Source organism: Toxotes jaculatrix, chromosome 2 (genome assembly GCF_017976425.1).
Source record: "Toxotes jaculatrix isolate fToxJac2 chromosome 2, fToxJac2.pri, whole genome shotgun sequence".
Lineage (NCBI taxonomy): Eukaryota > Metazoa > Chordata > Actinopteri > Toxotidae > Toxotes > Toxotes jaculatrix.
The window spans coordinates 4,342,754-4,354,942 of NC_054395.1; the positions used below are offsets into that span (position 1 = coordinate 4,342,754).

The 12,189-nt window shown below is 42.1% G+C and overlaps 1 protein-coding gene across 1 annotated transcript; it reads left to right on the forward strand.

The window, feature by feature from the left end:
• The first annotated feature begins 527 nt into the window (after positions 1–527).
• Positions 528–10,355, forward strand: icmt (isoprenylcysteine carboxyl methyltransferase). The gene is made up of 5 exons (XM_041063221.1): positions 528–751; positions 1,580–1,668; positions 2,645–2,814; positions 6,173–6,390; positions 6,655–10,355. Exons 1-5 carry the CDS (start codon positions 533–535, stop codon positions 6,832–6,834), a joined length of 876 nt encoding a protein of 291 aa, XP_040919155.1. The 5' UTR covers positions 528–532; the 3' UTR covers positions 6,835–10,355.
• The last annotated feature ends 1,834 nt before the right edge of the window (positions 10,356–12,189 follow it).

A 12,189-nucleotide genomic window follows, 5' to 3' on the forward strand; every position in this document is an offset into this window, starting at 1 on the left:
AAATCAGCTCATGGCTCAGGTTTCTTTTCTGTAACTCCAGCAGCTGTTCTGCTGCTCATTTGTAATGAGTGGCCACACTGGTCAGCCACAACATTACAACCAGTGACCAGCTTTAATGTTGTGGCTTAATGGTGGGTTGTCCTGTGCTTTTCGGTTTCCCGGTTTGGAAAAAAAAAACGTTTAAATAAAGCAAGTTTTTCATGGAATGGGTGAGATCACCCATATTCCTGTATCACTACAGTCACGGGTGGATTAGCCCACTAGAGGGCCCCAAAGAAACACTGAGCTGGGACAGTTGCTTGTTTTCCTGGTTAAGTGCTGCTGTATTCACACTGCAAACACTTCTCAGTATCTTGTTATGACACAATAAGCAATTGAATAGTAGTAAAATATATCAATCAATTTTTTAAAAATCAAATTTTACTTAATGTCTGTGGGCCTTTCTAAAAACTCAATCCCCGAGCCAGAAATGGACATCACGCGGTGTTCATTCAGTTATCGCGATAGTTCCTTTTAGCACAGGATTTCCAACATGGCAGGCAGTAAGTTGCTGTTAGAAGGAAGAGTTAGTGTAAAAGGCTTTATTTTAGGGCTCAGCGTACTTATAATCCCACTGATCAGAACCTGGTTTGGACATCTTGACTGGGTCTTTGATTATCTGACGGAAACTCCTGGGAAAGTAGCGATTTGCGTCCACATTGCAGTTATCAACGGCCTCTTGCTGATCATATACAGGGGACCTCTGTACAAGGTAAGCATTGACGTTAGGCAGCCAACTTCCTGTCTCGATGCTGATTTTATCTCCTTTTGACCAAAGCACACACACGTATTATTAGTGCTGTCCAGCAGTAAAGTCTTTCATCTGCAACAAGCTAATGTTGCGGGGTCTGACATAACTAACTTCGCCATGTAAATCTTAATGTTGCACTGCTAATGTTTGCTAGCTTAACCAAATCAAATAGCTAGCTAACAGTAGCTGCCTCTTTAGTTAATCTTCTTAGCTAAATAGGAACGAGACAGCTGGAGTTGATGTGCTCAAGATAGAAACCTAAGCCAGGCAAAGCTGCAGGGGCTTACTCTCTGTTTGCCACTTGGTATGTTCAATTTTATATCATAAGTAACCCTGGCACGTTTTTGATGTGCCGTGGAAACACTGAGACACAGAACCCAACCCAGAAATCTGGTAATTTAGTGTTGAATTTAATTTGCCTGTATATCATGATTTGCGGTATTTCATGAATAACCAGGCTCCTGGTACAAATTCGGCGGAACCCATTAAATAAAACAGTAATTACACCAACTGTGGCTAAAAAGAGCCACAGTTGTAGAGTTGGTTTTCTACTCTACACCTTTGAAGATGGTGAAAAAGCAGCCAGCGTTAAGAGTGAAGTCTGTTGATTTGTAAAACACCTTTTTCCATATAATGCATAATGCTAAGGGGTTTCCTGGAGTGGGAGTCCACAGTGTTGTCCCCTGAAACCAGTTCATCTGAGCTAGCAATTTGGCCATCTGGTCTTGGGGCTGTGTATTTTGTTTGTGTAGGTAACGCTGGCTGTTGTTGTTGTTGTTGATATTCTAGGTTGCCGTGAGAGCCTGCTTTCTGGGAGTTACTTTTGGCTGTGGCTTAATTATAAGCTTCTCTGATACCACTTGGACACATTTTGGCTGGTAAGTAGATACAAACGTCACTAGTCTTTTAGTACAGTCAGCTGGACCAGTGCAGCTGGTCCAAAATGCTGCTGCTGCCAGAGTCCTGACTAACACCAGAAAAATGGACCACATTACAGCTGTCCACAAATCACTGCACTGGCTTCCTGTGAGTCAAAGGATACAGTTTAAAGTTCTACTCTTGGTCTACAAAGCACTGAATGGTCTCGGACCAAAATATTTCATGGACCTACTGGTTCCTTATGAAGCATCCAGACCCCTTAGATCATCAGGGACATGCCTACTGTGTGTTCCTAGGGTCAGGACTAAACAAAGTAAAGCAGGATTCAGTTATTCTGCCCCTCACTTGTGGAATAAACTTCCAGAATACCTGAGGTCAGTCCAAACACTGAGTTTATTTAAGTCAGGCCTGAAAACACACTTGTTTACTGAAACATTCTCTTAAATTGTCTTAACTGCACTCTTCTTATTATTTTACTATTTTCTATTTTTTTCTGCTCCAATGTTTTAATATATTGCTTTTATTCTATGATTTTTATGTAATCTGTAAAGCACTATGAATTACCTTGTGTATGAATGGTGCTATATAAATAAACCTTGCCTTGCCTACAGTCAGTCATGGTCAGTCAATAGAATCAGATCAGAATCAGAAAAACTTTATTAATCTCCATAGGGAAATTCTTTTGTTACGGTCAAACTCCCAGTTGAAAATGAAGAAAATGTAACGTATAAATGAGAAAAAATGTTTCTAAAATATAGATATTATATTATTATAATATATTTGTTGAATCACAGTGAATTAAATTAGACTGAGAACCTGAATTGTGATAATTCCTCTGTGAATTTTTCAGTTCTACAGAGATGAGTGTTGAACCAGGGCGTTGTCCCATATTTTGACAGCAGGATGTGTGTTGTGTAATCCAGGCCTGCAGCAGCTGAACATGTGTAGTTGTGTAGTAACAGCGACTCTCTGCAGGTACATGTGCTCCCTGTCGTTCTTCCATTACTCTGAGTACCTGGTGACGGCCATCATCAACCCTCGCAGCCTGTCCCTGGACTCCTTCCTGCTCAACCACAGTGTGGAGTACACCCTGGCTGCTGTCTCATCATGGGTGGAGTTCACTGTGGAGAAGCTGACCTTTCCAGGTTGGTTCATACACTCAATCCACTCGGAACTGTCATGTGTTTTTTATGTTTTTTTGGGGGGGGGGGGGGTTCACTTAAATTTTTATTGTTTTTTTTTCCAACATACAAAAAAATGTAATTCAGTGTAATAAAGTGTAATGCAAGCTCAGAATGTGAGTAATTAGTTTGGTAATTGGCTTAGGAAGTGTATCCACTTAATTTTTTATAGAAATCAAACTCCCTGAGTCTTAAAATATATGTCATTTTCTCAGAATGATTGAATTCTAGGGCAGCTCCAAAAGATACGAGAATGGTGCGCATCTGCACTGCCACATTTTCTCCAACAAAACTGGCACTGTGAAAGTTGTTTACTTTTTAAATGAGGAGTGATATTGAGCCGAATGATTCTCTTCCAATTAAATTCTCTCCATTTCAGAGAGTTCGTGGAAGTTTGAAGTGAGTGGCAGGTTTGATGCCATTCTTCCATTCTTTACATAAAATGATGTATTATTTAGACTACATATATCTATATATCTACCACTGGATTATTATTCTCTGCAGCCCTATCTCTGATTACTTTATTATAGTGATCTCTTATTTGAAGATATAGAAAGAGATCTTGATACCTTAAGGAAAACATGTTTTTCAGTTCCTGAAAACTCCTCATCATGTTATTTTTTTTACTACCATACAAAATACGGTCAAGCATTTTTCCATCCACACTTTAAAGGTTGAGTCATACCTCCCCGGCTTGAAGTCTGACTGTCTAGGGCAATCCATCTTAATAATTTCTGGGAATTTCCCATTTGCAATCGTTTAACAAGAGTGAACCATGTTTCTAATGTGAATGTTGTTATTGGGATACACCTATCTCCTAGGATCGCTTGGACTTTAAAACCAGGGATGCCGGTCTCAATCATCTTCCATTTCACATTATAGACATTCTCACACCAGTTACACAGGGGCTTCAGCTGTGCTGCATAGTAGTACATCTTCAAATTTGGCAGTGCCATTCCACCTTTTTCTTTTGGACGCTGTAGAGTAGAAAAACGTATTCTGGGTCGTTGACCTCCCCAAATGAATCTTGATATTATTTTATCCCAAGCTGAGAACTGTTGACACCTCTATTGGGAGGGAATGAAAATAAGTACAAATATCGTGGTAGAATATTCATTTTCACCACATTTATCTTACTACTAAAGTCCAGCGGGTAGGTAGACCATCTTTCTAGGTCCTGCTTAATGTTTTCATTGAAGAAAAGTGGGGACTGAGGCAGCAACCCTGCCTCGTTCCTCTGCTTAACTCCAATCGGTCTGACAGAGAACCATTTACTTTAATTCCAACTGTTGCTTGTTGATAAATTGCTCTAATACATTTTATCGAGTCTTTATTAAAGCCAAATCTTTCTAATGATTGGTATAAAAATTCCCAACTGACCCTATCAAAAGCCTTTTCAGCATCAAGGCTGTGTATTTTATGTTTATGGCACACAAAAGATATGCCTGTCATATAAGCAACATAACATTTAGCTCAAGACATGTACAGACAGGACATGGATGAGTTACTAGTGTAATGGCTAAGTCATGGCGAGTCTCTGATCTTGTTCCAAGCCAGGAGACTCTTTGCGAGAACTCTAGCGTTACAGTTTGTGCTCTGCTCACTCATTTGATGTCGACACAGCTCTTTCAGGAAAAGGTGACATCACATACATCTGTGGACCAGTCAGATTTGAGAAATATCAGAATTCGAATCTGATGACATTGGTGTGGTTGTTTGCTTAAGTTCCCGGAAAAGGTTGAGACTTTACAACATATTGTCAGATCTGAGCATCACATGTGTTCATGGAGCTCTAACTGGACCTAATCAAGGTCTGCATTAACATTTGCAAGTAACTAAAGTTAGAAATAAGTAAAACTGAAAGGATTGTAGATGCGCAGTCACATTTCATGGGCTGAGAAGGCAGAAACACTAGTTTATAAAGCTAAAACCTGTCGCTCCAACCTGAAAATGAGATGAGCCACAGAAAATATCCAGTATTTATCTGACACCCTGCTGTAACAGCCGGAGTCTGCTGACTTATCACCAGATTGTTTTATAAGCTACTTGATCCAAATCAAGAAGGTGCTGATTCACTACAGTTAAGCTGATCAGCTTCAAACTGTGATTTTGGTGGAGATGACAATCCACTTGGATCATACAGTGGTGTTACAGAGTGGACTTTCCCTCACCTTTGTATACAGCCAGTTTTTACTGTTTTGTGTCCTTAATTTAACTTTTTTTTTAGATTGTAAATATGCTATTTTTTGCACATTTTCTTGTACTTGAATTACATGCACACCTCTTGTTTTTCTGCACTTTATCCTTTTTCCTGTTTTTCTTGTGAGCTGCTTAACAAGTAAACTTCCCCGTCGTGGGATCGATAAAGTCTTATCTTACTAATTGTCTCTGGTTGAGTAGAGGGAACACAGTGACTGCCATAAACTTACCGCATTAACCTTAGTTAGTTACAGCTGAAATAATCAGCCACCGGTCATCATTGTTCAGCCAGTGAAAGGGAGTCTTGCTAACTTTACCTGAGTCTTTTTCAGGTATAGTTAGCAGGACGTTTGTACTTTGATGCATGTCCTTCTCCTCCTCTCCTCCATTCCTAGCTGTCCTATCTTCCTCCTTTTCCTCCTTTCACCCAGCCCGGCCATCGGCAGGAGGGTCCCCCATCTGAGCCAGGTTCTGCTCAAGGTTTCTTCCTGTTAAAGGGACTTTTTCTTGCCACTGTCGCCTTAAGTGCTGATCTGGGGTCAGGCTCTGGGTCTCTGTAAAGCACTTTGAGACAATTTTGATTGTGGAAGGAGCTATATAAATAAAATTGAATTGAATTGAATTGAATTGTTTCTTAATTTTAAAAAAAAGTGAGGAGAGAAAAAAAAGAATGGACAAGAGATTTGTATGTGTCAGACTTTAATGAATGTGGGTATTGTGCCAATTGGAAACCAGATCCAAAATCACAGCCCAGCTCTGGTTGCCTGGGAGACACCACTATCATTAAAATCCACCGTCCTGACGAGGCAGAATAGCTGAGTCATTCAGTTATGAATTTTCAGTGTTTCAGAGAAGTGAGATTTTAAACCAGATTCTCAGGATCTGATTCCACGCTGTGCACAGTGCAACAGAAGGACACAGTCAAAGAAGCTGAAGTTCTCCTAAGTAGGAGACATCTTGCAATGTTTGTATTCTCTGATTTTTCAGTGAGGTCTGTGGTTTAAACCATTTTTAATGAGGTAACTGAACATTTAATGGAATAAACCATGTTATTCTCTCTCTCTCTCTCTCTCTCTCTCTCTCTCTCTCTCTCTCTCTCTCTCCCTCTCTCTCTCTCTCTCAGAGCTGAAGCAGCTGAGCTGGTTGAGCTTTGTGGGTCTGCTCATGGTGCTGTGTGGTGAGGGCCTGCGTAAGTCGGCCATGTTGACCGCCGGGTCCAACTTCAACCACATCGTCCAGAATGAGAAGGCCCAGAGCCACGTGCTGGTCACTGGCGGGGTCTACTCCTACTTCAGACACCCCTCCTATGTGGGCTGGTTCTACTGGAGCATAGGAACACAGGTGAGCTCCAGCAGCACTGCTCAGCCTCGTGTTCGCTTCATTCTCTGTCACCATAGCGATGTTAAAGAGTCACATGATGAAGGATAAGCCCTTGGCAGAAATCTAAAAGTCAGAGCAAAACCTGGTCCAGCTCTGTTGGTGCTTGCCCCTTTGAATAGCTGATAGATGAAATCATAATATAATGGCTTGCTGTTGTGTGGCTGTGCAGAGACATGTCCCACATGGTTGTGTTTTGTGGACTGATGACTCTGCTGCCTGTTGCAGGTCATGCTGTGTAACCCGGTGTGTATATTGGGCTACACGATAGCCAGCTGGAGGTTCTTCCGGGAGCGGATCGAGGAGGAGGAGCTCTCTCTCATCCATTTCTTTGCCGAGGACTATGTGGAGTACAAGAAGAAGGTTCCCACCGGGCTGCCCTTCATCTCAGGCATCCGTGTCAACTAGTCCCAGGAACTGGATGCTGGATGTAACAGACTTACAGCACTAAAGCAGGTCAGACCTGGTGGGTTTGTGGCGTCATGCCGTTGACGGCTGCCCTTCCGGAGGGAAACCCTGCAGCTGGGTGAGAGCCTGTAGCTCACAGACAGAGACTGTGACAGCTAGGGGGGGGACGGCGGCGGGCAGCTGGGCTGCTGTTTTTCTACCAACCTCCAAAATCCAGTTAAAGACCAGACAACCTCCACTACGCTCCATGTATTCCAGTAACAGCCACCCTATCTGTTTCAGTTCTGTTTGTGTTTGCATGCTAAGGCCATGCGTAGTGTTCTCACTGATGACCTGCTGTGTTGAAGAGTGCTTTGGTGTCACACATCAGCAGAACAGGAAGTGACGGTTCCCTGAAGTTTCCATGTTTGAGTTTCACAGGAATCCACCAGGTTCAGTAGCTGTCTGTGTGATAGGCTAGTTTCTACCACTTTTTTTTTTTCTACCACCATTTTTAAACCGAACCAAAGCTTAAAGGAATACTCCCCGATCACCCGCTGTAGTAGAGCCCTTCACTGGCCCTCTCAATGTCCAGTATCTACGACTCATCCCTGGACATTCTGCCGAGTCAGGTCTGGTAGGGTCCCCTTGTATGCCTGCAGGTCTCAGATCTGTGCGTGTCATCATTTGAAGGCTGATGGAGACTTGAGGCAGCTGCGGGTTTTTCTTTTTGTTTTGTTTCGGTTCAAGTAGGTTTTCCACGGGTCTCTCTCCAGATCAGTTCGGCAGTGAGTCAGCCACATCAGAATCTCTGTACACGCATCTCAAACCTCATCTGCAGCATAACCCACCTCCATCACAGCTGCTCCACACCAGAGATCAGATCTGTCTTCTATATATTCAGCGGGGTATTCCTTTAAGTGACCCTGATCATTTCATTTGTGCTTTTGTGAGCCTCTCTTTCACTACAGCCCGTGGGCTCCTGAAGCTGTCCACGAAAAGACAAAATCTCTGAGACACTGTTTGCAGCACTGTCTCAGAGATTGTTCAGAGTTTGTCTCTGTAATGTTTGGGTCCCAGAAGCAAAGCCTGAAAAATAGTTTTGTTCATTTCTAATAGTTTTACTTTTCTTTTTTTTTTTTTTTTTTTTTAATTTTCGCACTCAGAATGTCTTATTTGATTTAAATTTTATTCATGTCTTCAAAAGGGGGGGGGGGGGGGGGGGGGGGAGTGCAAAATTCCTAAAAGCCCATTATTTTGCACCCATATGATATCAATGATTTTCTAGTTTCAATACAATATTTTATTAATTTTGTACTGATACTGGAGCTGTGTACCACCCAGGGAGCTTTAAATGTTCCTGGAAATTGCTGATGTGTAGTTATGAAGGGCACACAGGGTTTGGAAAAATACCAGAACAGAGGATTAGAACAGAAATATCTCATTCGCCTTAGTTTTTGGACCCTTTGATCATATAGACCAGGTCTGAACCTGGTGCTGCTACAACCTCACCTGATATAACAGGGAATGACCCCAGCTAACACAGGGTGTACGAGTGGATCCAAACTATGGTAAAGGGAACAATAGGAGACTTTTTTTTTTATCCTCAGTCGTTAATAATCGTTATAATTATGATAGAACGATTAAACTGTGTAAGGAAAGTAAAAGGTTTTTGAAAGTGTTTTAAATGTAGTCAGTGATGAAGCTCCATCACTTACAGCTGACTGAATATAAGGCCTGTAGCAACCTGGTTTATGTCTGACCCTGATGTCCACGTCCTTAATGCCTCAGTTTGCCGCTGAGGAACGGTGGGCGGGTCTCTTGAGAGATGAACGCGAAGTCATTTCACTGATGCATGTTTGTGTTTCACCCTCTGAGCACTGTCTGTGTTGACATCACTTCCTGTGCTGTAGCCTCTTTTGTGTTTCCTTTTTTTCTTTTTCTCCATTGTTTAATTTTAAATTTTATTTCATTAATTTTTTTGTGATGCGTCACCATCCTGATCCATGTCTTGTCATTTCCACCAGCATCGGTTTATCACAGTGTTTGTCCAGTTTTCAAGAAACCAACCAAATGACTGACTCTGCAGCTTTCTCTCCGTATGTCTGTCTCTCTGTCCATCTGTCTGTCTGTCCATCTGTCTCTTTGATCTCAGTGGCCTCACTGTGCCGCTCTTCACTCCCCAAAATCCTGATTTCATAGTGTGTTGGAGACATTGGTGCGACAGAAGCAAAGAGTCTCTGTGGGTGAAACTAAACAAAACCAGGTCTAAACCTCGTGTGTGTGTGAAACTGAGGTGGTAGCTAAATGTCACTAGTTTCAGCCCTTTATCTGTTTGCTTCTCTCCTCCTCTCTGCGCTCGCATACACAGTCATTTCATCCAGCTGAATTCACAGTAAAGCTGTTCTCACTGACTGCCCATTAAGATCCATGTTAACCAGCAGACACTGCTGCTCTGCTGCTGCTAAAATCCTGATTTTAGAAGTTAAAGAGAACAGCTGTGTGAGAGAGAAAGGTAGAGGCTCAGTAGAATGAGACCAAAGAGTCACTGAAGGGTCTGACACTAAGTTGGAAACCCTGCCTGTAAACCCCCCTGGTTTGTCTTCATCACTCAGTCGGTCAGACCCTGCTGTTGTGGTCACGTATTATGGTTTAGGAGAAGGAATCTATTTATTGAGAGTGTGGAGGCTGAGTTTAGGAATCCAGCATGTTTTTTGGAAGATTGTTCCATTGGTCAACTCATGTACAAACAAATGAAAAACATCAACATCAAAATGATAATGGACGTCTTTGCTATCACAAATATAACCACTGTAAAATGAAACAGAGGTGAAATGCTGTGATAGTTTCACAGCCAGGAAGGAAAGGAAAACTAATCTGTGAAACTCGGGCAAATAAATCCTGCAGTGTGATCTGTATAAGCACCAGGCATCATACTCTAAACATGAACATTGTCTGTTACCTTCACTCAACATGGTGTTTGATAATGTTAGAATGTTATGTCTGTATGCTGCAGTTGTAGCATGATAACTACCATCACTTCACAGTCTGCGTTTAAGCTTCAGAGCCTGCTAATTCCCACTGATCCCAACACTCAGGACCCGACTTCATTCATTTCAGTTTTCATTTTGACCAGTGGCACAGTCTGCTGAGTACTGGACTTCTGTAACACAGTCAGAGAATGCGTGTGTGTGTGTGTGTGCGTGCGTGTGTTTTGGAGCGGGGGGGTGAAGAGTGTTTTACAAGTGAGAGTTTAAAGTGACACACTCGTAGCATATCTGTGAAGTGCACTGTATAGGGTTAGATAATGAAACTACTGTATGCAAGGTGTTGAGGTAATGAGGCGACGGCTGCAGCATGGCACCACAGTGGAGTTTTGGATATGTTGCACTTTTACTGTATAGAGTACCATTTATCATAGGCCTGTATGAAACAGTATGTCACTGACTGGAAACTCTTGGCTGATTACTGTGCATTTATTCACAAAGCAGATTTTCTCAACACCATTTATGTGAAATAAAATCAAAGCAGTTACTATTAAAGCTCTGTCTGTGTGAGTCTCATTCTGCTGAACACTGTTTTTCAGCACTGTTTTAACTGTCTGTCCTTTTTTTTTAACGGATGGAAGAGAAATGTCCCTGACACATCATATAATTGGAAAAAGCGCAGGTAAACAGTGTTTGACACTGCAGTGTTTGTGCTTATGTATGTATACAGTGTTTTTCATGCAGAGTAGATCATAAAATAAGCAGCAGCATTTAAGCGACTCTAGTGTGTGAAGCCAAAAAGGCATGCTTTCAAATATGAAAATGAAGTTCTGCAGTGAGTCTTAATGAAATTACATCAAATTTTCCAGAACTTCAGACTAACTTCACATTACCAGTGGTTGTTCCAAAACAGAGTCAGAGTTGTGTCCCTATTCTCAGCTTTAAGTCCAACATGTCAGTCCTACACCTGGGTTGTCCCTCGTCACAGGTACTGACAAGGTGGATGAACTTCTCTGGTTCCTCTGGGAAGCTGATCTGAATCTTAAGCCTAAACTCAACATGTGATGATAATGAGATCATTATTGTCTCATTAGGTAGAATAAGGATGACTGGACCAAAGAGTCTCTAACTGATGTGAGGGAGGATGGAGGAACAGATCAACAATAAACAATCATAAGTCAATATATATCCATGCATTTATCATAACTAAGAATAATACACAAAGTGCATAAACTGACTTGTGTACTATTTTCAAGATCCTGTTTATAAAACAAGTAAATACAGGATAATAAAATATAAACCACTTTCCCCTTTAACTTGGAACAGTTTGCTTCACTTACAGGTTTCAGCTTTATCTCACACGTCAGGAGACTCAGTGGCTCCAGCACAGAGAATAATCTGCTTCCATACAACTCTGCCTGACTCAGAGGTCGATATGTCAAACAGCTGCTCCAAAAGTACGAGGTCTACGAGTGCTTTGCAGTTTTACAGGCTCTCAGACTCCTGGGGGAGGAACAAGACTCTGATCAGAAGCTTCTTGAGGAAAACCAAAGAGGCACTAAGGCCGGGAAAGAACCCACCTCTTCATCTGTGACAGGCTGTGACTGACACAGCTGTGACTGACTCAGAGTCAGTCAGCGATGACATCAGAAAATCTCACTTCTGCTTTTACTCTACGGTTGTATTTCATAGAAGTTTATTGAATAAGTGGGGGGTGTCAGTAAACCTTAGGCTGTATACGCAATAACATATACAACAGCTATGAATGTGAAACTTACAGCAGCCAATAGCAGGGTAGCAGGGAGTGTATACACCAAGGGGGCAGTTGTAGGTTTCAGCAGTGAGGATCACTTCCGCGTTCAAAAAGCTGCAGTTCCCCGGCTGCTGCTGGGGGCTGGCTCCAGAAGTGAGCAATTGTCCATTGACCCCCATGTTAAAATAGCCAACTTTACAGCCAAAAAAAAATGTATTTACAACCTGGTACATTTTTTGTTTTTGGTCTCTATTGATAGTTTCCACCTCCGTGAACACTGTGAGGGGGGTGATTTTTTTTTGTACAACAACCGTTTTAGTGTTATTTAGGCTTAAAATTCTTACATAAATTAGGGCGTGGTTACGTTGAGTGACAGCCCGTAGACAGGCACTGGCAGTTAGCTCTTTGCTAAAGCATCGGCTGGGCTAGGCGGCTACATCCAGAGGCCTCCGGCTACCTCCAGCGGTTGGCAGGGGCTGCAGTGTCTGTGTTTGTTTGCCAATGTTCGGATAGGTTTTTGTAACAGTATGGCTTGTTGTAGTGTAGTCTGTACTAACCGACCGTCTAAGGAGTCTGTGTTGCAGTTTTTCCGGTAAGTAAATTTCTCTCTATTTTACCTGGATGTTTGAACTAATT

What these genes read in the sequence shown, in the direction of transcription:
- icmt (XM_041063221.1), top strand. Translation starts at nt 533, where the DNA reads ATGGCAGGCAGTAAGTTGCTGTTAGAAGGAAGAGTTAGTGTAAAAGGC. An exon ending in ACAGGGGACCTCTGTACAAG is followed by an intron (nt 752 to 1,579) that starts GTAAGCATTGAC and finishes TTGATATTCTAG; the next exon opens with GTTGCCGTGAGAGCCTGCTT. An exon ending in ACTTGGACACATTTTGGCTG is followed by an intron (nt 1,669 to 2,644) that starts GTAAGTAGATAC and finishes GACTCTCTGCAG; the next exon opens with GTACATGTGCTCCCTGTCGT.